The sequence below is a fragment of the Semicossyphus pulcher genome, unplaced genomic scaffold (genome assembly GCF_022749685.1).
Source record: "Semicossyphus pulcher isolate SPU_LCO1_2020_fin unplaced genomic scaffold, fSemPul1.0.p SCAF_1, whole genome shotgun sequence".
Lineage (NCBI taxonomy): Eukaryota > Metazoa > Chordata > Actinopteri > Labriformes > Labridae > Semicossyphus > Semicossyphus pulcher.
Window position 1 is genome coordinate 33,590,459 of NW_027211603.1, and position 25,719 is coordinate 33,616,177.

General features: G+C 39.1%; 2 protein-coding genes across 2 annotated transcripts in view; both read right to left on the reverse strand.

The window, feature by feature from the left end:
* Positions 1-4,688, reverse strand: part of tpcn2 (two pore segment channel 2) — a 35,432-nt gene extending 30,744 nt beyond the window's left edge. The window contains exon 1 of the mRNA XM_069657734.1: positions 4,424-4,688. Within this exon, the coding sequence (XP_069513835.1) occupies positions 4,424-4,574 (151 nt within the window). The 5' untranslated portion in view covers positions 4,575-4,688. The remainder of the gene's footprint in view (positions 1-4,423) is intronic.
* Positions 4,689-6,314: 1,626 nt separating this feature from the next.
* On the reverse strand, positions 6,315-25,316 carry LOC138587154 (glutamine-dependent NAD(+) synthetase-like). The gene is made up of 22 exons (XM_069657945.1): positions 25,295-25,316; positions 25,076-25,198; positions 22,901-22,961; positions 22,541-22,657; positions 22,195-22,248; positions 21,936-22,025; positions 20,302-20,353; positions 20,099-20,187; positions 19,884-20,001; positions 17,054-17,185; positions 15,986-16,057; positions 14,313-14,437; positions 14,181-14,229; positions 13,781-13,883; positions 12,596-12,764; positions 10,164-10,299; positions 9,752-9,858; positions 9,059-9,190; positions 8,905-8,974; positions 7,314-7,442; positions 6,859-7,035; positions 6,315-6,714 (listed from the first exon to the last, which is right to left on the reverse strand). The coding sequence occupies exons 1-22, from the start codon at positions 25,299-25,301 to the stop codon at positions 6,685-6,687; spliced, it is 2,142 nt and encodes a 713-aa protein (XP_069514046.1). The 5' UTR covers positions 25,302-25,316; the 3' UTR covers positions 6,315-6,684.
* Between the last annotated feature and the right edge of the window lie 403 nt (positions 25,317-25,719).

Sequence of the window (25,719 nt, forward strand, 5' to 3'; positions counted from 1 at the left end):
AGAGCGCAGAAACTGTCCCTGACATGTTGTTGTCTGCAGAACTGGTTGGATAGGGAGCTGGGGTGAAAGTTTGTTTTATCTTGAGGCAAAACTGGGAAAAACCTGAGCTAGGATCCGGCTGAGTCATGTATTAAGGTAATGTGTCTAAGTGTTATCTCTAATAAAACCCTAATGCAAACAAGAAACCTGATCCCTTACTTTCCAACACATTGCTTTTTTTAATTATAGCTTTTTAAGCCTTAACTTAAAAAACATATTAAGAAAGGTACAGAGGAGGTACAGACAGCCCATGAGCACTGTTGGCATTCATCCAGGGGGCTCACTGAAGCCTCTAGTGGCTAAAAACCTTAGACGCATGTTGGGATTTTCATAACATGAATGTGTTGTTTTTATACAGAGAAGAATTAATTTATTGTAATGCCTTGCTCTATTTTAATAAAATCAAAGGCCAAACTAATTGTGTGACTATGATTTATTACAAAAACATTGGTCTAATTCTCTCACATTGCATCCTACATTGTCACTCCATGAGCAGCCATAACAGGAAAGGAGGAAAGTGTGCACACGTCTTTAGATCACCACAACTGCCTTTAAAAAAAGACATAATCAAGTTATGAATAAAAGTTTTATGAGTTTCTTCACAAAAAACTAAAACATCAAACACAACAACAGCAAAACCCAGAGAAGGAAATGCCTGTGTAGAGACTGAGCAGGCCTGGTAAAGTTCCCTCAGCATCATGACAGCTGCACCTGCACCCCCTGGTTAGCCAGTCACCAAGGTTGGACTAAAACAGCTTTTTTATATAATTTGTTCAAGGAAAGCAACAGGAAACTCATGATCCTATGTTTATTCATTAATTAGTCATCATATACGTGATGCATTAGTTTAAAGCAGGTATATGCTTAGTGCCTTTATTACAATGAGGTACAAAGCTGACTTTTTTTCTTTGAGGCGTCCTCTGACTTCCATACCTCATCAACTCTTGATCCCTGGCACTGTCGGGTGGCTTATAAAGGATTTTGTCAAGCTCCTCACCCTCTCTCTTACACTACATCCAAGATCAGCTGCTCACCACTTTTATAAATAAATTTGCAACTTGACAATGAATTCATAGTCTTAGTATTTCTCATTAAACAATTAAACAAACCCCTATTTTTTCAATTTTCTTATTTGTCAAATATGTAAGTAGAGAAAATACCTTTGGGTTCAGGACTGTTGGTGTGTTGACTGTGATGATGATGTGAGTCATTATTTTCTGAGAGTTACACCAAGATTTGCCAATCACACATGTGACTGGAATATCAGCAAAACGACACTGATGTCTGTGTAATCTGGAAGGAAACAGGAAGTTTTTCAGCATAAGTGCTGAATAATACATCAAGTCTAAGTTCAAGATTCATATAATGCATTGATTTTTGAGGATGAGGTTTAATTTAACTTAACTTGAACCTTAAACTTTTGTTCTACGCTGTTCAACATGTAGAATATTTACATCAACAATTCACGTCTCCATCAGATCCAACTGTGCAGCTGGGAGACCAGCTTGTTTGTTCCACAGTTGCTGAGTGATTCTGATCAATGACTGTAACTTTTCCACCCAACAGTTACACAGACACAGATATGATGACTCAGGGCAGGCCACATTCACATAATCTAACACACACACACACACACACACACACACACACACACACACACACACACACACACACACACACACACGCACACACAGCACTGCTGACTCAATACGTCAGAGCAGGATGTGTCACAGCATTGGTGATTGTGGGTGCCACTGACAGGGCAAGGCGTTTAACGGCTACAACATACACAGACACAGTTAATAAATAGACACCACACAAACACAAAACACACAGAAAACACACACAGCCAACACACACACACACACACCAACTACACGCAAAGAGCACACATATAGACAGACCACAGCGGACAAACAAGTGTGAGGTGCAATTCTCACACAGAAGAAAGCCACACAGCCTCCTCTGCCTCACAGCAGCAGCAGGTTAAATTATGATATGATAGAAAATGTGTTGTCAGTTCTTTCACAGGGTGAAAAACATTTTCTACCTAATGAGGTACATGTCTTAATGTACACATCATACACTGTTAAACACACAGAAACATTTTAAAAGATGTTTACATTTGATACCTGTACACTACCGTTGGGCTGTGAATTGGCAAATGGATCACGATCCATTATGTATCACAATGCAGGAAGTTTATGATTAAATACATTGAAATATATGTAATATATAAGTTAGCAAAACTTTGATAGAATAAAGAACAGATCACTCTTAAATCTAATTCTAAAGAAGTTGTCTTTTTTATACAATCAGAAGTCCGGGATGTGCTTTTGAATTTAATGCAGCCCCAGTCACATCCATCACCAGAGCATTACTTTTCTGCAATCTGAGCAAAGGAATCGACATTTGCCTTGATCAATAAAACATATATAATCTTTGCATTTAATTATAAATGATACTGTGGTTTTGAGAATCAATGCTATATCAAAAAACATATCTTGATACTCAATAGTATTGATATTTCTTTACAGCCCGAAACAACACTGGTTGGATCTTTTAGGCTTGATTAAAAAGGATCAAATGAATGACTGAATAAAGTTATTATACTATTAGTTAAGGACTCCATACATAAACCTTAGTGGGTCCACACATAAAATGCGGTTAATCTTCAGCAGGAAAATGACAACGAAACCTTTCATCCACAACATCCTGAATCACGACAAATCACTGCTGCTTTAATTTCATTAAGCTTCAAACAGCAGGATGAAGGGAAGACTTCACATACTCTTCTTGCACAAGAGTTTGCTAAATTCTGCATCATAACAAGTGAATGAAATTGAACAATTTGTGGCTGAGAAACTTAATCCAAATAAATGAACACTACTTCTGCTATGATGGCAAAATCAGATGAACTTTTGATATCTTAGAAGCTACGCATCACAAGGAGGAGACCCAAACAGATTCAAACAAGATATCAACTATGTAGCTCATACAAGTAATTAAAATTTAATTATAAGCTCTATCCTTACATCCATCCTGCCTCTGGTCAGAGGTTCAGGGGACTGGGGATGACATGATGATAATGATCAGACCCTTTAATACAAACAAAGCATATTGGAATATCACAGCTGACCTCAGTATAGTGTCTGGCCATAAGCGTCTTTTAATGACTACTTCCACACCATCAGAAAGATCACCTCATATCAAGCTGCTTCCACCCAACACAGATCTCAGATTAACTGAGCACCTTTAAGATGTGGTGGAGCTAGTGCTTCGCATGAATGTGCAGCTCCCTTATCATCATGGAGCGTACACTATAGCTACAAGACTACTGTGACAAGATGCTCTAAATAAAAGTGTCACATTTTTTAACCATGCGATATGATTTTATTAGATTTCTTTTTCAAAGTAACTGAAGTGAATGTCAGCTTTTACATATTTTATATTACAATAATGAACATTTAAAGTGATTTAAAGCGTGTCTTGCTATGATTGAAAACAGAGGGAAGTCATGTTTGCTGGTTTGTTTTTGCTAAAGATACGTGCACTTTTTGATTTATTGTTACTTTATGCTTCTACTTCATTTCAGAGGAAAAAGTGCACTTTTTACTTAACTTCATTTATCTGACAGTTAGAGTTCAAATTAAACAATCCCATAGTATATTCGGTACAACAAAAATGACATGCTACCTGCACATTAATGCATGTGTAATAACTACAAAAATATAACGCAGGTAAGTGCACAGGTAATGTTGGATTTCTAGGAACTCTGACACAGGACCGCACAGCCCCTCGGGCCCCCTAAAGGGTTCACAGTGTTCAGGGTTTGTGGGCATCTGAGCAGCAATATTACCCACGTTTAGAAGCCCATCCTGAAGTCGAGGCCCAGTGCCAAGAATTAACACCTAGTTATTATAAGCTTATAATATGCTCACTTGATGAACACCCTTGAACAAATCAGGTTAATTTGAGTGAGAAAAGGTCGCAGGATACATCCTCAGTGTCAGGTGGTGCTGGTGCTGTTGGACGTGTCATTAGCAGCCAGAATCTCAGTTTGGCTGCAGGGCTCTGAGGAGGGTTTAACCTGTAATGCTAACAGGGGCCACTTCTCCTAAAAAGGAGTTTAGTTTTGATACCGTAATCACATTTTGCCTAATACTCATATTTCAATAATACTTGACGATGAGACTTTTACATTTTTAATGGAAGACCGTATTATTTTTTTTATTTATTTGAGGATCTGAATATTACCCTACACTGTCATCACAAACAGGAGCCGCAGTCACCTGTCCTTCTCACACATTCCTTTCATATCAAACTGTGAGTCACCTTGCTGCCGACTCCCCTAACCTGACAACTTCATGCCCCCTCCACTCACCTGTGGCTCCCTCCACACTGCACGACTGTCCGGAGACAGAGTACGACATCCGCCTGCTGCCCGGGGGCCCTCTGACCTCCGAGCCCGACCTGGAGCCATAGTCCGCGGAGACTGCGTTCACAGTCCCGGTCAGCAGACCCTCCGTTTCCATCCAGGAAATCTACTACTTGTTGTGTGGCCGCTCCTCGGCTGTCAAAGTGAAAGTAACAGCTGCGAGGGGACGGTTTGTAAAAAGTTACTGAGAGGCGTTTAAGTCCGTCCCTATTCTAACTCCAGTCAGTGAGGGCTGTGTACTAATGAATAAAGTTTCAAACAACACAACAAGCCCCAGGCAGAGGGCAGGGGAATGTGCTTGCTTGTAGGAAGTGACTCCTCAGCTCCTCCCTCCCCTGGTGTCCTCAAGTATCACCTTACACTGACTGTAAAGCACAAACTCCTCCTACAGCTCACTGCACGTGCTGGAAACACCGCCACAGTGCAGCGGGAAAGTCTGTGAAGGTGACGAGAGAGACACTTCAGATGTCGCGGAAGCGAGAAGTAACAGTTTCAGAAAACAAGTTTTACTAACTTCTGGTATAGTGACCTCAAGTTCAAGGGCTCGGGACTGGACTTCCGGTCAGAGCTGCTTTTCAGCATCTGCTGTACAAAATACATTTCCCTGAGGAAAAATAAGTAATCTAATAATAATAAAAAATAATAATAAAAGATTAAATGTTCCGAGTTATGAACAATGATAATAGTAATGGACAGTCAAAAACATATTTCTAATAACGTATAACCGACTTTTAAAGTAACCTCTTCTCTGTAAGAGTGATGGGAGTCAAAACAGTATTTTCAGGTCATAACTATTAGGCCTACTGAGTATCAAACATTGAGTGGTAATCAAACATTTGAGTGGCTCATAATTTGGACATTATAAAAAATAATCTTAAATGAGTAAACGAATACCCGCTATCTGCTGTGAAAAAAAGCCAATACAATAAGCCATACTTATTGATGTGAGCAGAGCTAAAAAGTATGGAGCTTGAGTAGTATACATACATAACTATAGCAACATTTTTTATGAATTTGCATTTTGTTAATGTTATTTTATCTTCAGCCAAGAATATGTAAAATAAGTCAACAAAGTATCCTCTTCCTTAAGTTGAAACCGATGCAAAAGTGCCTTTAACCTGCATTCTTTCTAATGGCCAGCAGGTGTACTGGTTAGAAAACAGGTCATGTTGTTTGGATGTCCATGAGGAAATTAACTTATATCTCATTTGATTCATTGGCTCTGTAAACATTTTCCTACCTAGTATGATCTTCAATTTATACATTTCTGTCACATGTACTGTAAAATAGAGGATAAAGCAGGTATGCTCCAGGGCATGGCTATGATAAATAAGTCGCTGCCATGGTAACCTGACAAATGCCTTCAGTGCTGGGTTGCATTTAAAGACACAATGTCGGCCATTTCTTAGTTTTTTATTGGTTAGTTTATGTAGTTTGAAACTTGTTTTGTGCTAGCCAAAATAAGCATCCAATTAAATATCACACCTACAGTGAAAAAAGGATACACTCTGCTAACCAAGCTGATAGCTTAGCATTTACTAACCCCTTGCTACTCTTCAGCTCCACCATTCCACCCAAATATGATCACTTTGGGCCCAAAACAACATGATTGCGAAATGACAATCTCAAGGCCTCCAATTGGTAGTCAACAAACCAGTGATGTCACAGTGGCTCCTCTTCTTCTCAATACAGTTGTTGTTTTTTTGTGTCATTTAATAAATGTAAAACTTATATATTTTCAATGTCACAAACAGGACTGATAAGACAGTAACTTTGAAAAACCTAGCAGGGGCCTTTGTTTTGTGAACAGTAACTGAAGTTCGGCTTCTGAGTTTACAGATTATATTTATTAAGAGGTAAACAGCCACAGTATCTTACATGGTGAGTGAACATAACATTTATTCAGCCACAAATGGCTGCAAAACTGCAGGTTAACATGGTGAAAGTCTTTAAATGATTTCATATTTCAGAGCACGGGGAATGATAGTGTGTTGTTAACTGTCACAGATGTGACAGAGGCTGAGGTAGACTAGGTCTTTACAGTACCACAAAAATACTTCTGTCCCCTGTTGGGCCCTGTGCTTTCAAGCTCAGTATAAAGTATTTGGCATGACTGAAATCTGTACAAAATCACCAAATATTGTTCAACCTTTTTGATCAGTTAAAGCTCTGTTGGATTTTCACTGGAATCTGTAGACCTCAGGTTCTTATTGCTTTTTTGTCACCATCTGAGACACCTGTTGGAAAAGAAGAAAAACACTTATTAAATATGGTAATTGATGTTTAGATAAAAACCACCATTGTTATTTTCCATCTCTGTCCACCACTAGTACATGAGAATAAAGTAAAACAAAGCCCCCAGCTCACACATTGTTTGCTACCTGGCTGTCGATGCTCCTGAACTGCCAGGTCCAGCGTGTGTTATAGAGGAAAGGTCGCAGGTCAAAGCGGTTGTCGTCAGGACTGTAACTCTCAGCGTGGTAGGACGGGGTCACCGTGGTCATCTTGTGGCGGTTCAGGGAGTACATCCGGAAAAAGTGCTTTACCTTCTGGGCCACCTAGAGAAAGAAGTACACTGTTACTTTCAGGTTCAGGAAATACCTGAGGTCTGCTAAAACTGTCAGCTCAAATACTGTATATCAGGGATCAAAACATTACAGTTTACTGTGGCTTTCTAACAAAGAACTTCTTTTAATCTCTACCTACCTACAATATACCGACATCAACTGCCTTTTAAATGCATATTATTTTTCTATAACATCAAGTAATTATAGTATACCACATTATTTTTCTAGTTTCTCAGAAAAATGTTCACATTGTGAAGGAGTGAACTGACCTCTATGGGGGAGAGCGTGTCCTTCCACATGTGAATGAGTTTACAGAACATACTGAAGGGGCCGCACTTGGAAATCTTCCTCAGCCGTCCAATCACAGATAACTCAGAGTAGGTCATCCCCATGTCCGCCTGCAGGGGAAAGGTGTGGTGGTTAGAGACAGATGGAATATAAAAAGGATTAGATGTGAAGAAAATGAAGACCTACGATCCCATGTACAGAGCAACTTTTTAGTCTATTTAGGGTCATTTCTGTGAACCGTTTATTGCTTTTAAAAGGATACATTTCTCTGAGTTAGGAGTGGGCAATAAGACCTAAGATTCATATCACAGTATATTTTTTTGCTTGTTGCAGTCATGGTATTATATCACGGTATTACAAAATGAAAAGGGGTACTCTACTCAAAACTTTACTCTAGCTCCACAAAGCTTTACATACAGTAGGTGATGCTGACAAATTCCCCCCCTGACAGGGCATCAGTGAAATCTTCGAGGGGCTTCAGCTCTTCATTGATCAGCAGGAGTGTGTGAAGGAGGCTCAATGTTAAAGATGGATGCATCATTGCATGTCAAAACGCACAAAACCGACATGGTTATAATTGACACCATAACTACACAGCTTCACTTAATAGCTTTCACAATAGTAGCATAAGAAGGTCCATATTTAACATGGACGTACAAGAAGTCCTCTCTCTCTATGTGTGTGTGTCTCTGACGAGCATGTGTAGAGACACTGCTTGCAACAGGTAACCAACTGCAGGGGCACAGCGCAAGGATTGATTTTCAGTAGGCTAATTGTGGATGAAGATCTTGGATAGATAAAATATGAAACATGATCAAATTTGTTGCCCAATACACTTGTGTTGGCTGTGGTGAAGTCTATATGTGGAAAACACTGGGGAAGTAAATCTCATTCGTGTGTGTTTTTATCCTGGTAATGACGGACTTGCAAAATCCATGTTATGGCAGAACATCACACTGGTGATAGTATCGAAACCGGTGTACCGCCCACCTCTATGGTACATTTACCCAAAATTCATCCCTTTGCTCACCCCCACCCCTATTTGGCCCTTGTTATTAAGCCTGTCAACCTTCACATCCAAGCCATGTTCATAAGTTTACTATTATGAAAATCAAAATGTTTTTGATCTTAGACAGAATTACAATAAAACTTCTAACATCTGAAAAATGACTGTTGATTTTGTCAGCTGAAATAACAACTGTTGCCAACAATTCTTATCAGGTCTAGTTAGCTAGCAGTTTAGAATTAGCCTCTAAGGTAAATGAGAAATATAGGTGGAAAAAGTTCCAAATCAGCCAAAATAGTCCGAAAATATTGGCAATTTGTCAAAAACGCAACATCAGGCACCACTACTAGAATGTATATTAACGTTAGCGCCAAAGTTTGGTTGAAAGCTGTCTCTGGCTGATGAATTTTTAAACAAGAATGCTCTTAAGTGGACTTTAAGATCCATCTAATTGAAATATGCAAATCATGATCAAAACAGGATCTAAAGCTACACTTGTGAAATGTGTAAATTATTTATCCTACTAAAGAGACTGAGGTGCAATAAGTTACTTATATGTTTCCTACTTCGTCAGTTTGCGACACCTGTCCGTCTGTCAGCGGCTCCAGCTCAGCTGTGGGGGGAGCAGCCAGGATGCTACAGAAGAACCACACACACATTTATGTTTCTGTGTTCTCAATACTAACGCTAATGTGTGTAAGCCAACAGTTCAATCCTTACCCTCTGAGAGCAGTGAGCTGGAACTGCTCCACACAGTAGGACAGGAAGCACTTCAGGTCCGTCTTGCTGATGCCTCCTATGGGGTTGATGTCAGCACTGGAGCAGTCATACTTTGTAAAATAACCCGTCAGACTTAAAAGGAGAAAGATATTATGATTTTTATGTGAAGAAAAACACTATTTATCTCTGAGTAGTTTAATTTGTTTAGAGTCACTAATAACATTTTGCGACAGTGATTTAGCCAGGAAACAGAACAGTTGTTGTGTTTGTTGAAAAGCCTCCTACACCAAACATTATCATCTGTTTCCAGCCAGGAAAGCAGAGAGCAGCACTATGTGATGACCCTGCCGCATTTATTCCTAAATAAAATATTTTCCTAATACATATCAATTATAAAATGTAATCTTTTTCACATGTATAATGTTAGCCATAGCAGCTTATTGTAGATGATCCAGGTTCAACTACATAGTACATGCAGTGTAGTTGTATATTGTATACTACATCTGATATTATGGGTCTAACTAAATCTTTATCACATTTCATCATCCATTATTGGCACTAAATTAAATCCAGTCTGTGTAGTCTGAATCATTGACTAATGTATTCTGATTGGATGGCTTGTCCATGTGGTTTGTACCAGCAGCCGTAATTGAATCCTGGCTGTCAGCAGTCAGGTAATAGCTGCAGTATTACCTCTCATCTACATTGGCTGAGCCCAGCACCAGCAGTCCACCTGGCTTCCCCCGGGCCCACAGACTCAGCTGGGCAAAAAGGTAGGCCAGGACCATCCTGACTCGAGCCTGGGAACACGCAAGCATGCACGCACGCACGCACGCACGCACGCACACAGAGGAAGTTAAAACAAAGCTTCCTGCAGCACTAAACAAAACTACAAAATGGTCACAGTTCTGTCGCTGAAGCATCAGTGTGAAAATTGTGGTTCAACTGACAATATGTTTGTGAACTTTAAGAAGTGTTATGACAGACAAAGTAAAATGCGAGAGAGAAAGAAAGAATAAAGAGAATAAAAAGTGTTAAATAAACTGTAATGAAGATATACTAATTATGGTGATTATATGTATTATGTAATGAGAGAGTGTCGGACCTGTACATTCTGCAGAGCCAGGTTTTCTCTTTGGCTTCCTCCGTTGGCGCGAAACTGAGGCAACCTTCCAGTAACCACTGAGAAGATACCCAGAATGCCTTTCACTGCCATGTCAATGTTTATATTCATGTGTGTGCTGCAAATTTGAGAGGAAAATAATTTCATTCCAAAGTTTTAATAATTAAATACTCTAACTCTGAATAAAACAGAACAAGGCAAACAAATATTATTACATTCACCATATTTAATTTTAGGTATTTTTTATGAAGTTAATAATACATAATTAAATAAATATAAGATAATGACATAATGTCTTTAATTTATTAGTATTATAGGACAGAACAACAGTGTCTCCACTCACAAAACTACATCAATAGCATATACATTCTGTATAGATCTTTACTACAGTGTTCATCTCTGCATATATACATAGTGTATGATATATCCATTTTATAATTCTATAGTTGTTATCATTTTTATATGCTTGTTCATATTATAAATTCAGCACAAGTGTAATTTACTATGTATAAATATTCTGTAAATTCATCCTAAAATTCCAAAATATACCAAAACACTTTGATTGGATCACCATTAAACTTCACAATTGGTTTTAAACATACATCCACACACAATAGATTAAATAGCATACTGTATATTGTGCTTTTACTTCATTTTTTTTTTTTTGTTATCTATATATATATATAGTTGTTTTTTTTTACTTATAATGTAGAGCAGAGCTTGCACATAAACTAAGAGCCTGCTAAGGCCTCTGTGGCCACGAGAAACTCTTCTGTTTGTTTGTTTTGTGTGCAAGTGTAATATATTATATCATGTCAATGATAAGACTAAAAAATGCATGATAGGAGCCCCTTGGTAGTGAAGTTGTTACAGTGGTTGCTGCATAATAGCAACATAATTCTTAAAAACAAACTTTGGATTATGTTAATGGTCTTGACAGCTATTATTACTGATTAAGTCAACTCCTACTGGCTCTATCATAGCTGGTATCACATTACTGTTAACTGCGTTTTGATGCAAGTACAGTCAGACTAACATTAGGTTAAAGTCCTCTCCTCTGCTTCTATGAAAGCAGGGACAACTAATAAAATGGATAATAGGGTGTAAATGACCGAGCTTTGACAAAAATCTACAACAACTGTTACATTGCTTGACCCCCAAATGAACTGCTGCTCAGGGCTCCATAAAGCCTTTGATATAGAGAGCTGCAAACAAACTATCTAATGATCTGTGCATATTGAGATCAAATGGTCAGTGCTCTCTAGAGATAATTTATGTATCAGAGACACTGTAAATTACCTCAAAACATCTTCAAACGTTTAATCTAAAAGAAAACTGGACAAAACTTATTAAGCCTATGGCCCACTGATGGCCTTTGCATTTGCAGTATTTAAGACTGGCTGTCTGGTGTGACTTTTGCGGCAAAAATCAAAAGCAGTGCCCAGTTAGTGACGTGTTTTCCATCACCCAGCAGTGGTTGGCCTGCCAGAGAGGGTAGGCAGAGCTAAGCGGCTGCTTTTCCGGTCTCTGCAAGTGTTGTGAGTAAACAGTAATCTACTATGGCTGAACAAAGAAAAGATAGATGACTACAGATATAACTTAAAAATAAGTGAAAATGCAAACAAAAAGAAACAAATTTGACGCTCAGATGAAGACAAACAGACTAAAAAGTAAAGCGACCGTCAGCGAGGAAAATCAAGAGCTACAACCGTAACAAAGGGAGCCAACTGTGGACATCACACATGCAACACTCTCTGGATATCTTGGAAGTGTGCTCCCACAATTACCGTTTATCGCCATAGGTGCCACCAAAGAGAACGAAACTGACATCCTCAAGATTACAACTTTAAGATGGGAAGATAAATATCACTCTCATATCTGGTAGCAAGAATGTGATCTTAGCACGAAATAGTTCCTCCCCTTAAAAGCATAACTTGTTGTTTTTACCTGTCTGTTTGTATTGATTCAACAAAGAGGACAATGTGTTCATTAGTGAGCTTTCTAGTTGTTAGCAGGTAAAGTTTGGATGTTGGAACTAAGGGGGCTAACTGTTCCCCCATACTTACAGTCTTTATGCTAAGTCTCCTTGCTCTACCTCCATACTTAACAACTTAACAGCCATGAGAGCGATCACCAACTTCTTCACTCATTTTGTGTGCTTATCCATAAATTTGGAATCGGACTTCTTAGATAATGCTGTGACACCTCCAGTCTGTACTGTATGCATGGTCTTTGTAACACCTGAAGTTGTGGATACAGTTTGTCTACATAATTTTGTTTTCCACCAATCTTCATACTTTATGGCAAATTGTTGTGATATTTGTATTTCATTGACACAACATTCTTAAATACTTAATCCTTGGTATACTACTATAAACAGCATGTTTGGTCCCTTTGAGTTGAGTCCCGCCTACCTGCCGATCTGATTGGCCAGGTCTTTGGCCCTGTTGCATGTGTCCACTGAGGAGTTTTCACTGGCCATGTAGCAGGTAGTGAAGATGCGACCACAGAGCTCCCTTGGGTGCTGAGGACAGTAAGAGTCATCCCCTACCACTCTGCGAACATCCTCCAGTACCTGGATGTCTGAGAGATGGAGAGAGAGTGAAAAGTGAATGGAAGACAGAAGAGAGGGGATAAAAAAGAAAAGCTTTTGGAACTTTTGTTTTCTAAACATTAAGAGAAGAAGACTGAGAAGTGAGGAAGATGCAGCCAAGACTTTAGGCTAAATATATATGTAAATATAAGACAGGAAGTTGGAGTTTTTCCTTTTCTCAAGTAGTTTTTAGAATTGTACATATTTAGACAGGTGACAAATAAAAGGAAAAACCTGAATGCTTGAGCCCTACAGTGAGAGGATCTGGTTTCTCTGTTATTCTGTGTGTGGGGCTTCTTGATGGCAAGGTTTTGGTCTGTTTGTCCCCTTAAAGGTAAGGGTCACTGCAAATCAATACAAAGTTTGCCCTTTATCTTCTAATGAAGCCTTTCGATCCCGATGGGAGTGTTCTTTACAGAATGACAACGCCCTTGTCCACAGGGCGTGGGGAGTAACTACATGTTTAGATGAGTATAAAATAATGTGAATCATATGCTACAGGGCTTTTTCACAGCGGACATTTTTATATCCAACAGGAGGAAAAGTGCAGGTGTTTATGGTAGCATTAATGATGGCTGTATTCCATTTAGCTGCTCCAATTTCATGGTCCTGTATGCTGACTGCCTGTCATGGCTTTCTCAGACACCTGAATAGAACAGAACCATAGTTAAAGTTATTTTTAACACCTGTGCTTTTCCCCCTGTTACAAGTGAAAATGTCTGCTGTGAAAAAAGCCCATCGTGTTAACAGTCACATCTCAACCCAGTTAATCACCTAAGGTAACTTTTAGACCAAGGTAACACCTAATAAGCTAAAACCTCTATTAGAATAATGTTCATCCTCTAGAAGAGTTTAGAGACATGTTGAATCAATGCCAAGGAGCATTGAAGCTGTTGTCCTTGCAAATAGTGGCCAGACACCTTACTAAGATACTTAATGTTGGTTTTTACCTAAATTGGTCACCAGTTTGTATAGTGCACAGATATACGGAGTGAATTATACTCACTGCCGTCCTCTACAGCCTGGCAGAGCAGCACACACATAGAGTGGACAATACAGGCAGTGGAGGAGCTGTCGACACCTCCACTCAGAGGCAACAGGAAACCAGCCTGGGACACAAATCAAAACCATCACAGACAACTTGGTGAGGTCAAAATGTCAAAATGTAAATACTTAATAATAATCTAAATAAGACACAGACGATTGCAAACAGTACCACAGCATTTATTATGACGGAGAATCCGATTTTGTAAGCTTTCTCCTTTTTATGTTGCAGTTTTGTGATAAAAAGATCTGCATAGTGATTAAAACAAATGTGATGGAATTTGCTTCTACTCACATAAGAATATGAAATAATTTACAGTAAGAAGAATGTGTGCAATTTGTGCAATTAAGTTCCTCCTCACCTGTCCGCTCCTCCTCAGGTAGTCCCACAGCCAGCAGGCCGGCCCTAGACTGGACAACACAGGTGTTAACTGCTTCTAATAATGATACCTCTTTACATTCAGACTTAATACAAAATTAAATGTAGTTTGTACCTGATCTCTTCCTCTGGTGTATGAAAGTGCCATGTTTTTGGTTGGTGGGTAGGGAGGTAGATATCATCAACACTGGACAAAGAGAAGTCAACTTTGACCCTGTGGCAAAGCTTGTGGTCACTTTCCTAAAACAGAGAGTTGTGTGAGTGAGAGGACATGCAGGGACAAAGTGACACACACTCTTGAGGTAAGTATCAGGGCTTTAGAAACTTGATGTTTTTTCTTAACCGACTAGTCTTTAGCTTTGTCCGCTTGATGTTAAGTGCACAGCAAGAAACATACATTGGATTCCTCTGAGCTTTAATTCCCCAAAACAGCTTCCTGCCGATGCTTTATTTATTAGAACTGCATTATCAGATGTATTTGTCAGTAGGGAAAAGTAGAAGATGCTGTACACACAACATCTACCTTATAAAAATTGTTGACTCATTTCTATATACACTATCGGGGAATTCCTCAGTGCAGTAACAAAGAAAGATGAGTTCCGAGCCATGCCCGCATTGTCTACATGTGCATACCAGGGTGCATTGTGCATTAACAGCTATTATGTGCATTTCTTTGGGTGTATACTCTGGCTCAAATAACTACAGTTGAATATCAGAGTCAGCCACAACACTTTTACATTTATCCTTGTCAATAACATCCTCTGCACTCATATTTTGGGATGCTGTTTTTTGTTGTTGGTAGCGTAGTTTTGTTATTTGTTTGCAATACAAGTGAAGGCAGAGACTAGAAATCCAGGCAGAAATAGCCTGTAGTTCCACTGGCACGGGAAGATTTTTACTGGATATGGCTAACAACCGCAGGCCAAACTTGGATAGGAAGAGATAAGGCCTAAAATCTCACAAATGTCACATTAATGATTTTTGGCTTGACCTTTCATGTCATAGATGTGACATGAACCCAACATAGTATTCTAAACTGTGATTTAGGACTTGACCTGAGGTTTGTGTTTCAGGACAAGCAGAGTGGCTCACAGGTCTGTGAGAGGCTCCTCACATGAGACCTCATCATAAGAGCATTTTCCCAGAGCAGCCTCTGTAACAGTCTAATTAGCTGTAATATGTGACATACAAATGTCAGGCCTGCTATTTTCACCATGGGCCAATAAAGATGTACAGTATTTACAGTCGGCTGTAAAACAAAGCTACATTTCATATGCTATAAAAACAAAGATACTCAACAAAATAAAACATCCTTTACGTTTACATAGGAAAAATACAGCAAGAATAAAACATTTAGACGAGTAAAATATTCAATGTTATCTTGCATACATAAAATGTCATTCAGTTCAATGGCTCAGATTAATTACTAATCAGACAAAAACTGCCACAATTAAAAAATGATTCCTGTTCTTGACTAGTGCATAAATATCTATAAATATGGTGCATTACAGCACTCCTTTTCACTGAAAAAACAGAGCTGACTAGGGGTAAAACTGGTGGCCAAAACTCTACAGCCTGTACATGCTAACGCTATTGCTAGTGTTAACATGCTTATTAATAGCAGGTATAATGTTTTCCATATTCACCATTTTCCATAATGTTAGTATACTGAACTAAGAGAGAAACTATTATCGAGCTTTAGGGGTAACAGAAGGCAATAATAAGTAAAAGCAATATGTTTCAGGCAACTTAGGACATTACAAAGGTGGGAAGGTAATGATGTTTCACCATGTTTGGCTGGCAAATTTCTCCTCTGTAGCTACGCACATCCTCAAGGTCAAGAGTGGCTGTAATCACCTCCTACAAGAAAAAAAAACACACCGACACACACAAAGATCAGTCTCAGGAATGTTTTCTGCCTGCTGTGCTGTCGTTCTGTCTGGTCCGCCCTGCTACACTTTCCCAGACAACTGCACACACAAGGAACCACAACACTGCAGTTTACATGATAGTTATAATTAATGTCCACACTTACAATACCGTCAGTTCACATCAGTTATGCAGAATAACAACGCATGTTTAATTTCAGTCACATATTTAACTCAGTTACAGACTTTACTTTCCAGAATTCTCTGTAGGTATTTCAGACCATATTTGACATCAGAGTACAAATATCTGTATATTTATTATGTAACTAAATCGTTTTAAAATACAATTGTTTACATGCAAGTTACATTATGACTATGTGTTACTCTATGTTGCTGGGCTTTTGATATTTGGAATTGTCAAGCTAGTGTTTGGAAAACTTGCATTTATCCGTTGTAGCCATTCAGACCACACTCCTGTGTTCCACTGTCGAACATCCCTGTTTAAAGGAGAGCATACTAACTGGTAATATTTAATACATTATTATTTCCAACAATGTTTAGGTATATTTATGAATTAGAAACAAAATGAGGTGAAAAAGGTTAAATCATTTATTTACATTTTTATACAGCCTTTTTTAACCCATTGTGTCCATAGACACAACAAAGAAATCAGCCATAAAGAAAGATTGCCTGCTTACCTTTCTGATGTACATCACTGCACAACAAACTTAACATCTAGTTATTTGTGATGCTATGTATATAAAATGCAAAGACAGCAGAATCAGGGCAATAGTCTAGAAAGACAAACATTTTCCATACTCTCATTTCCTTTTTCCACACATATCCTAACCTGGAAATTACGATAATCCAATTCCATACTTTTCCATATAAAGCGTAAGAACCCATATTATAATTATAAACTACATCACGACTTCTTTTCACATACTTTCTGAGTTGTGTCTTTTTTTCTTCTCAGCTTCATACTTACCACATTATTTAGGGAGAACTGTGACCCTTGTGCCACGATGTCTCCATTGACAGCCATCAAGGCACAACCGTCGTAGTAGACTCTGTCTCCATCACAGCCCCTCTGATTAGCGTACAGGTAGATACCACCACTCTGGAACAACAACAACAATAAAACACTGAAAGCAGTGCTGATTTCAGTCAAACTAGTTTACACTCAAAGCAGAGAATGCAATAAAAACACAAGATGGTGAGGCACTATGTCCTACATTTGTGATGCAACACTGCCCCCTGGTGATCTCTGCTCTGCAATGTCTGGGCCTTAACACACCTGGTATCAACGTGTTTTTTGTGATCGGATCATAAGTGGACAGCTTTAACTACAGCGATGCTTCCCAAGTCTTTTATTTGATAGCTCCTCGCTCCTCGCTCCTCGCCCGAACCGGAAGTAGTTCCGGAGCCGCCATATTGAGGACCGTCTCAAAGCTCTAATCGCTGCTCGGAGGAGCGAGGAGCGAGGAGAGAGGAGGGAGTTCCGAGGAGCGATAAGCGAGGATACACGAGAGCAGCCTCCACGGAAGTCTTTTACTGGCCGACACGCCCCTTATTACAGATCAGTTAGTGATTGGACGCTGCAGCAGAAACTTAACAACATCACCGGAGTTTCATATCGCAGAGAGGAAGAAGCGGACCTTAAAACACACTTTACAGGGCGCCTTGAAACCGACTATAAACAACGTCGGTATAATGAGTTGGTATCTGACAAGCTGAAATCGTTTTGAACGAAATATTGATCATAACTTGTCGTAAAATATATAAAATGCAGTGAATAACTGCAGATTTGATTTGTTTTCTGGGTCAACATCTGAGAAATAAAAATAAGTTGTCTAAAAATCAAAAGTGGCAAAAACCGATTAATTTCTATTAAATGTAATCTAAAAAAATACCTCTCGTCATGAACAGTTATTTCCCCTGCTAACTTTTATTAGAGATGAATGAATGATTTCAGAGGGAGCAGGAGAGTCTCTCTGTCAGCAGGTAACACTTTTTACGTGTGAGAGTGATCATCAGTGAGGTCGGTTTGATCAGCGTGAATTGATTTCTATTTATCCTGAAACTTTTAGCTTAATCAATAATGTTCATAGTTCATGAACAGACAGTATTTGGGCTTATTAAATAATTAATTCAGATCAGATGATCAGTGATCAAAAATGTAAATAATGAACAAATAATATAAAGACACAGTGCTGTAGGAAATGTCCGTATGGCTCTGCAGCAGGAACACAGAGTGCAGCCTGTTCTTCATGTGCAGGTAACAGGATACAGAGAGAAAACACTGTTACTGTGTGTTTTATTAGAATTAATACAGTGCACATGTGTACAGACACAAACAGCTGTTAAAGCAGACTGACAGCTGATCCAGCTGTGATCAGCTGACGCGATCATCACAAACGGACGTCGCAGCACGTGACGCTTCATCGGAAAGGACGTCTCATGTCTCTTAAATAACATTCCCTCGTTTCCTCGTGTCTCTCCATGCATCTCTGGTGGGAGGGACTAAGACGCAAGTGAACGACACAAGTGAAGTTAACATGGATGCAATTTAAGAGACTTGGGAAGCAGCCCAGGTGTGAACACACCCAGGACAGATTGAAGACGCATTCAGATCCGATCACTCAGGCCACATACGGAGGTGGTCTAGGATGCATTTATCCACATACATCTAGCATTGTGTACGCACATGTGTCCTGGGCCACATTAAGCATCGCCCACTCTCTCCAACGATCAACGATCACATGATGCGGGAGATCACTTGCCTCTCTTTCCTGTCTGATTTAACATTTCTCTGCTGTGTCTCTTAAAAATCGTATTTTTATTTATTTGTCACGTCACTCCAGCACCTGTAAACGTAGATTTACACAGTGTGCACGGAGACACAGACAGATCGTGTCTGTGTTTATTTAGTATGGAGACTGCATACGTTTTTAATACAAGACAATCCTGAATCAACGAGGGGGAGAGATATGATCCATGAGCTTTTAATCACAGTTTAAAAATCAAATCAAGTGATCCACTTGCAGATATCAGAGTTTAATAATGCGATGACACAGGTCTATGTGTTTCTCATGCTCTGTACCTGACTCAATAACATCACAATCTGTCCGTATTTCTGCATACACTATGTTACTATGTTTTACTATGAAGTATAATCTCCGTCTTCACATGCTGTCATATGTCCATATGCTGTGTAGTTCATATATTTCACTGATAAACACAGAGTTGTGGAGGAGCATCAGGCTTCATGATCAAAGTTTCATATCATGTCATCACTTCAGTCCATACTCACCCCCCTCCCTTCCTCCCTCTGACCGCCTGCACAGCAACTCTCCCCCTCTCTGTGCTGCAAGTCTGCATCACAGTTTTTTGTATTATATGATGTTTTTTATGTCTTATTAAGGTGAATGAGGCTCCGTGTTCATTTGCATACAGAGCGGGAAAGTGAGATCCAATCACAAGTGGTCACTGAAGACGCATTTGGAGACGCACTGAAGTGTGAACGCTAGTGCTTAGAGCTGACCAGTTGTGATCGGATCACCCGGGACACATGATAATACCAGGTGTGTTAAGGGCCTCTGTGTTGTGTGCAGGTGGATTACAAATAAAAAACATTCATTACATGTCATTTATAATCCATACCAGTGTGTGTGTTTGTGTGTGTGTGTGTGTGTGTGTGTGTGTGTGTGTGTTCTACATTTAAACAACATATGTTTGTACTTAGCATGATCAGATATTATTCATATTTCTATATTAATAGTGAATCATATGTTTGAGCACTCCTGGTTAAAGACTACCTTGGTGGTAGCTGACTTGATCAGGTTGACTCTTTGGTCAGCCTTGCGGAGCTCGTGGTGGCTTGCAGATGAATTAGTAAAGATTTCAACCCCATCGAGGCCCATCTGAATATGAGGGCTAATGAAAAGAGAAAATATTCAGTTATTAGGAGTCAGGATTGTTTCAGAAAAATACAACACCCAAACAATCCTCAGAAAATCCCCTTTTGCTCTACCTTCTGGGATTCCAGAGTTCTTCGCATAACTCAGTGCCGATACATGTGTCCTTTGTGGCTAATACACAGTCACCGAATGGGACTGTATCCTGAAGGGCCAAAAAACACAGAGGGGTTAAAACACTAACACAGAATAATGGGTCCGGGTGCTCTTGTAGCTGATCAAAGATACAGCTAAACACAGATAATAACAGTGTTTTTACCTGCCCTGTTACCTCCTGGATCATTCTTGGCAGGAAATACTCCTCCACTTGCCTTGAAGAAAAAAACACAATCACTTTCACTGCTAACATGTTTCCAAAAATGAAATTACATCTTATCAGAGGTAATCTAATATATGAGCATATTTTAGCAGTTAATTCAAGTCATAGCTCACCTTATTTATTTCTGCCTAATAATTTCTAATTAATATAGTTATACTGAATTTTATTACCTTATTTTTGTCAAATGATTTGTTCTCCTCATCCATCTTTGGTTTTCATACATTCAGTGATCAAATCGCATAAATTACTTTTTAAAAGTTATACATTGTTATGGTTCAATTACAAACACTGTGTGATCGCTATGTCTTCCCTTAATATGCTAAAATTGCAGCCTTAACAGTATAATAAGTAGGATTTTCCTATAAAAAATATAATATAGACTTTTATAAATATAATATCATAAAAATCATCACGTATGGGCCTCTATACATGTGTGTTGGTGAGTGTGTGTGCAGACCCTTGTGAGACCCTTCCCTCTGCATCTATTCTGTTGTTTGCTTTGCACGGGATGTTTTCAGGAGGGGTGCTGTTGTGGTTCCCTGAGCCAATCACAGCATATAGGTGAGTGTGGGAGTGGTTTAAATTAGCAACTGGGCCCCATTCAGACCAATGAACATGGTGAAAGACCAATGCAGAGTTGGCCTTCTTTCTGTTGGAAAGGCAGGTGCCTCGAACCAGGTAGGACAAGCTAACCAGCGGTCAGCATGCTAGCGCAAAGCTAACCATGATACTGTCGGTGTTAGCTCGGCGGGGTGGGCGAGTTCTCGCACAAGAGCGTGAGAATGAGCTTCTGGTGGCCAAGAGCCCAGGAGGAGGAAATGCAAGGACTACTTATTATACCTTTAGGTAATAATATCGATTTATTTTTGAGCTGCATTGGTCTATTGTCCTGCTCAGCCACTATAGCGTATAGTGTTTTGGAGGAGGAAGCGTGGTTTTGAGCCTGCAGATGCTTTACTTCCTTCCCAGTTAACAAATGGGCATGGTTTGTATAGGGCGTGGTTTGTAGCGTCTGCAAGGCTGCAGCTGGAAACTACTCAAAATTAGTGTCCTTTTTAAACTCCAACCAGTTCATTATGGAGTCCTAGATGACTTTAGTGCCAAATTCATAGATACTCCCTCAAAGCGTTCCTGAGATATCATGTTCACAAGAATGAGACAGACACAAGGTCACAATGTCCTTGACCTTTGACCACTACAATCTTATCAGTTCATCTATGAGGTCAAGTGAACGTTTGTGTAAAATTTGAATAAATTTCATCCAGACGTTCACAAGACATTGCATTCACAAAAGTGGGACTGGCTGATGGCAGATCATCAACATTGGTCAGGCTCTAAGTCAGAATATACTGTTTGATATTTCTCCATTATGTTAAATTTCAATATTGTAATGTCTAACAGTTAAGGCATATATTGCAAATTGTAAATGTGAATATGTAAAAAAATGTCCTGATATAACAGAAATAGCAACAATTAGTGTTTACATACAGTGACAGAGACGGAGCAATAAGGAGGGAGTAAAGTACAGTATTAGTGTCACACAGTCAGTGGTGGACTTCTGAGAGATGACCAACCTTAACTGGTTCCAAGGTGAGAACCAGCGCAGCTCTCTGTAGTTCCCGTGGTTGGCCATCAGCATTTTAGGTCTGATCAGCAGAATCTTTCTGCAGGATGGAAGAAAAATACTGATAGATGAAAAAAAACCATTTACAGGCCATTTTAATCTGCAAGGACTCTTTGTGCTCCACCTTAACATGACAAATATTCCAACCAGTCAACTTGTAAAAAAAAAAAACATGCCATTTGTAAGACTGAACTGGTGATTTTACGTACCTGTTGAGGAACAGGACCCGACAGTTGTAGCGCACATTGTGATGCATGATGGGCCTGAGGGAAGCAGAATCCAAAACACTTAATATTGTCAATATTGAACTGGACTTCCAGCTACACAAGGTAAGGCTCTTTAGGCCTGTCCCTTTAAATTTAGACAATTAGGCTGCACATGTAAACAGTTTGTCATCATTTGAATAATCTTCTCAGCCATAAATAAAGACTGATAATAATTATTAAACCAAAAACAGAAAGTATATTTGCTGCCAGATTGTAGAGACTGTGACCTTTCATGATTTATGAAGCTAAAATCTGCGTTTCACTTGATCTGTGTGAAGGTGATACCCACATCCCCACGTCACAGATGATGTCCTGGGTGATTGGAGATTCCAGAAGCTTCCTGAGGACCTGAAAGCTGTGGAGCAACGTGTCCGACTCATAGAAGTGGTCTGCACAGCCGTACCCACTATAAAAAAGACATTAGAACAGATAAGTCAGCCGAGGAAAGTACAATTAAACCTCAAATCTCAGGCAGTGTTAGCTCCTTAATAAACCTCGGAGCTACCAGCCATTCACAAAGTTTTAGTGCTTTTTAAAAAAAATTATATTTAAAAACAAGACAATTTTTGCCAAGATATTCATAACAGGATATTTGAATATTCGAAAATACTTGTGTCTTGGAAACTAATGAAAGCTTTTCCCATCATACCATATCTCCAGCTCTGGGCCAAGCCTGTATTTGGCTCCCTGAGCCTTTGCTAGCTCAATACCTGGAGAGAAAAAAACAGACAGACAGGATTACCATTTGTTTTGTTTGTTTGTTTTAACAAAAACGATTGCTGGTTTTGTGTGTGAAGTGCTTTTCACAGTGATTCAATAGATTCAGCAGAAGAAGTATCTCAGGAATTAAACCCCCGGCTGTTACTGTAAACTAGCTGTAATATGATATGTCAAATCACTACTCAGCTCACTCAGAAGCTCAGACAATCTAGTGAGAGACTGAGACCTGTTGAGCTGAGGGTCTGGGATCTAAAGGAAATCAAGATCTCCAGATCACCTCTCCAGACCTCCACTGAGACTAGGGATGGAACAAAATATCAATGCAGCAATATATCATCGTCCTGACTCGTGCAATTAAATTATCGATAGGCTCACACAAATATTGATATTTAACTTTATGAGGCTCTAAACAGATTTCCCTGCCATTTTGACTCTTATGGGGGCGCTTATAACATTAATCCAAATTCAATGTCCTAATTTGTTTTTACATTTGTTCTATAGTTATTTAAAATTAATTAACTGACTGAAAACACGTACATGGTTTCATCTCAGTTTGTGTAAAATTCTGTGAAACTGACACCAAATTGCAGTGAATAAATACATTAATCGTGCACCTAACCTTTTTTAGAGACATATTGTATTTTTCAGTTCAGACATCGTGATGTATCATTAAATGATTGTCTTGCAAGTCATTAATTATCGCAGAATCGCTATATCGTGATATTATCGTTATTGTGGGCCACGTATCGTGTATCGTACCGTGAGTTACCCTGCAATTCCCACCCCTAACTGAGACTCTATGTTAAGGAAACTCATCTTAAAGAGGCTGGAAAACTTTGTTTGCAGTAACAAACAAGGGCAGACTTTGATGTGCTCTCTTCATCTGTTTGTCATTTTCTATTGCTGATTATTTTCTTTGTTAGCATTGGATTCTTTCTTCCTATTTTCTCTTTAAAACCATGATCAATCATCGCAAAATTAAGCTGATCTTTCCTTTATTTGTACATGGATGTGTCTATGTCCTCCATATGATCTGGCTTAGTTCCGTGGTGAGCAATTACATATTCATGGGTTGTTGTTTTTATGCCTCATCGTGTCCCTCATGTGTTCTGTCTAAACTAATAAAAAAGTCCATCTATGCTTATAAATGTATGGGCTACTGATTAAAAACAAAAGATACATTTAAAAATGCATTTGTTTAAAGTGACATCTATCAATAAAAGTTTGATTTATTTGAAGTGGATGTTGTCTGTAGGGATTGTGCTTGCTGAATGTTTCCTGATGTACATAAAACTAATTCAAACATTTGGATTCTTGGATTTTTGCAACAGTGTAGTTTTATAAATGCATAGTAGAGAAGTATTAAAACTACACTGTACCAAGCCTATACCAAACATGTGCACGAAGTACCAGTCCAGGGTGTACCCCGTCTCTCACCAAATCACAGCTGGGATAGGCTCAAGCCCCCCTTGACCCTGAACAGGATGAGTGGTATCAGAGATGTGGACTTGAGAGTTGGTGACTTGGACTTGAATCGACTTGAGTCACTGTTTTGATGACTTGCGATTGACTTGACAAAAAATAAATGACTTGAGACTCGACTTGGACTTACAAGGTAATGACTTGAGACTTGACTTGAGGCATGATGACTCGGATGACTTGAGTGTGTTCACAAGTTTGAATGTTAGCTGTTAAATATAAAATGATATAATTCAGTGTTGTCAAGTTTCTGTCTAACTATCAGGAATGTATGCAGCGCAAAATGGGAATCATGATTGGACGACTCCAAAAGCTCCCCGGTATGTGATTGTCATGATTTTCCCAAAGAGAAGCCTCATCAGTCGTACTCATTACTACTCAATACGGTCTCAGACCAGACTATCATCATGGCTGCGTCTGTGTTGCTGAAATGTGCTATAAAAATAAACTTGCCTTGCCTATTTTCTAGCAAGTCGTATGAACAAAGTGCATGCCTGTTCTTCCACACTAAATATTCCAACAATATTTGTGTTGTCATAGAATAAACTCAGCAGTAATAGTATATTTAAGAGACATATTACAGCTGAAATAGCCTAAAATACACAAGTTTAATAGCAGGACTTACTCTGAAGTATTCTCTCTGAGTTTCCTTCAAAATCCAGAGCCCACAGATTCAACGAGCAGGTAGCGAGAGTCACTTTCCGTCCCATATTCTTTGCAGTTTGGTACAACGAGTCCGTTTCGTGAACTAAACAGGCGGACAACGCAAATGATAGGAGCTATGACAATAAGCTGTTACAGCTACACACTGCAGTTAACGTTATATTAGAGTCTATCTAACTACCTGTCATTAAAAGTGTTCCTGAGGTGTCTCAGCTTGGCTGGTCTGGAGAGTACAGTATGTTACCCTCCCCCCTCTTCTTCAGATTCTTTCATTTTGGCGGATTATACATGTCTGTGCACATTACTGCCCTCTACAGGAAGCTGGATGAAATACTCATTCACCCAGTCAGCGTTTTTTTAAATCACAGGCTCTCACCAGTGGTGGATTCAAAAAGCCAAAGAAGTAGAAATTCATAACATTATTAAAGTGACTGATGCATCAATTCATAGCCGACACTTTATGTTACTGCTCTGGTCAATATGTAACTTTAAAAGCTAGGAAGTTTATCAGCTACATAAGTACGCAGCATCAGGGCGGCCCCTCAAAAGGGTCAGAAGATAAGTCTGAGGGATTGTGAGATAATAAATGGGAAAAGAAGGGAGAAA

Coding starts and splice junctions, on each gene's coding strand:
- LOC138587154 (XM_069657945.1), bottom strand. Junction 22,962..25,075: donor CTCAGAGAGAATACTTCAGA/GTAAGTCCTGCT, acceptor TTTTCTCTCCAG/GTATTGAGCTAGCAAAGGCT. Junction 13,884..14,180: donor ACCTGAGGAGGAGCGGACAG/GTGAGGAGGAAC, acceptor TTTGTGTCCCAG/GCTGGTTTCCTGTTGCCTCT.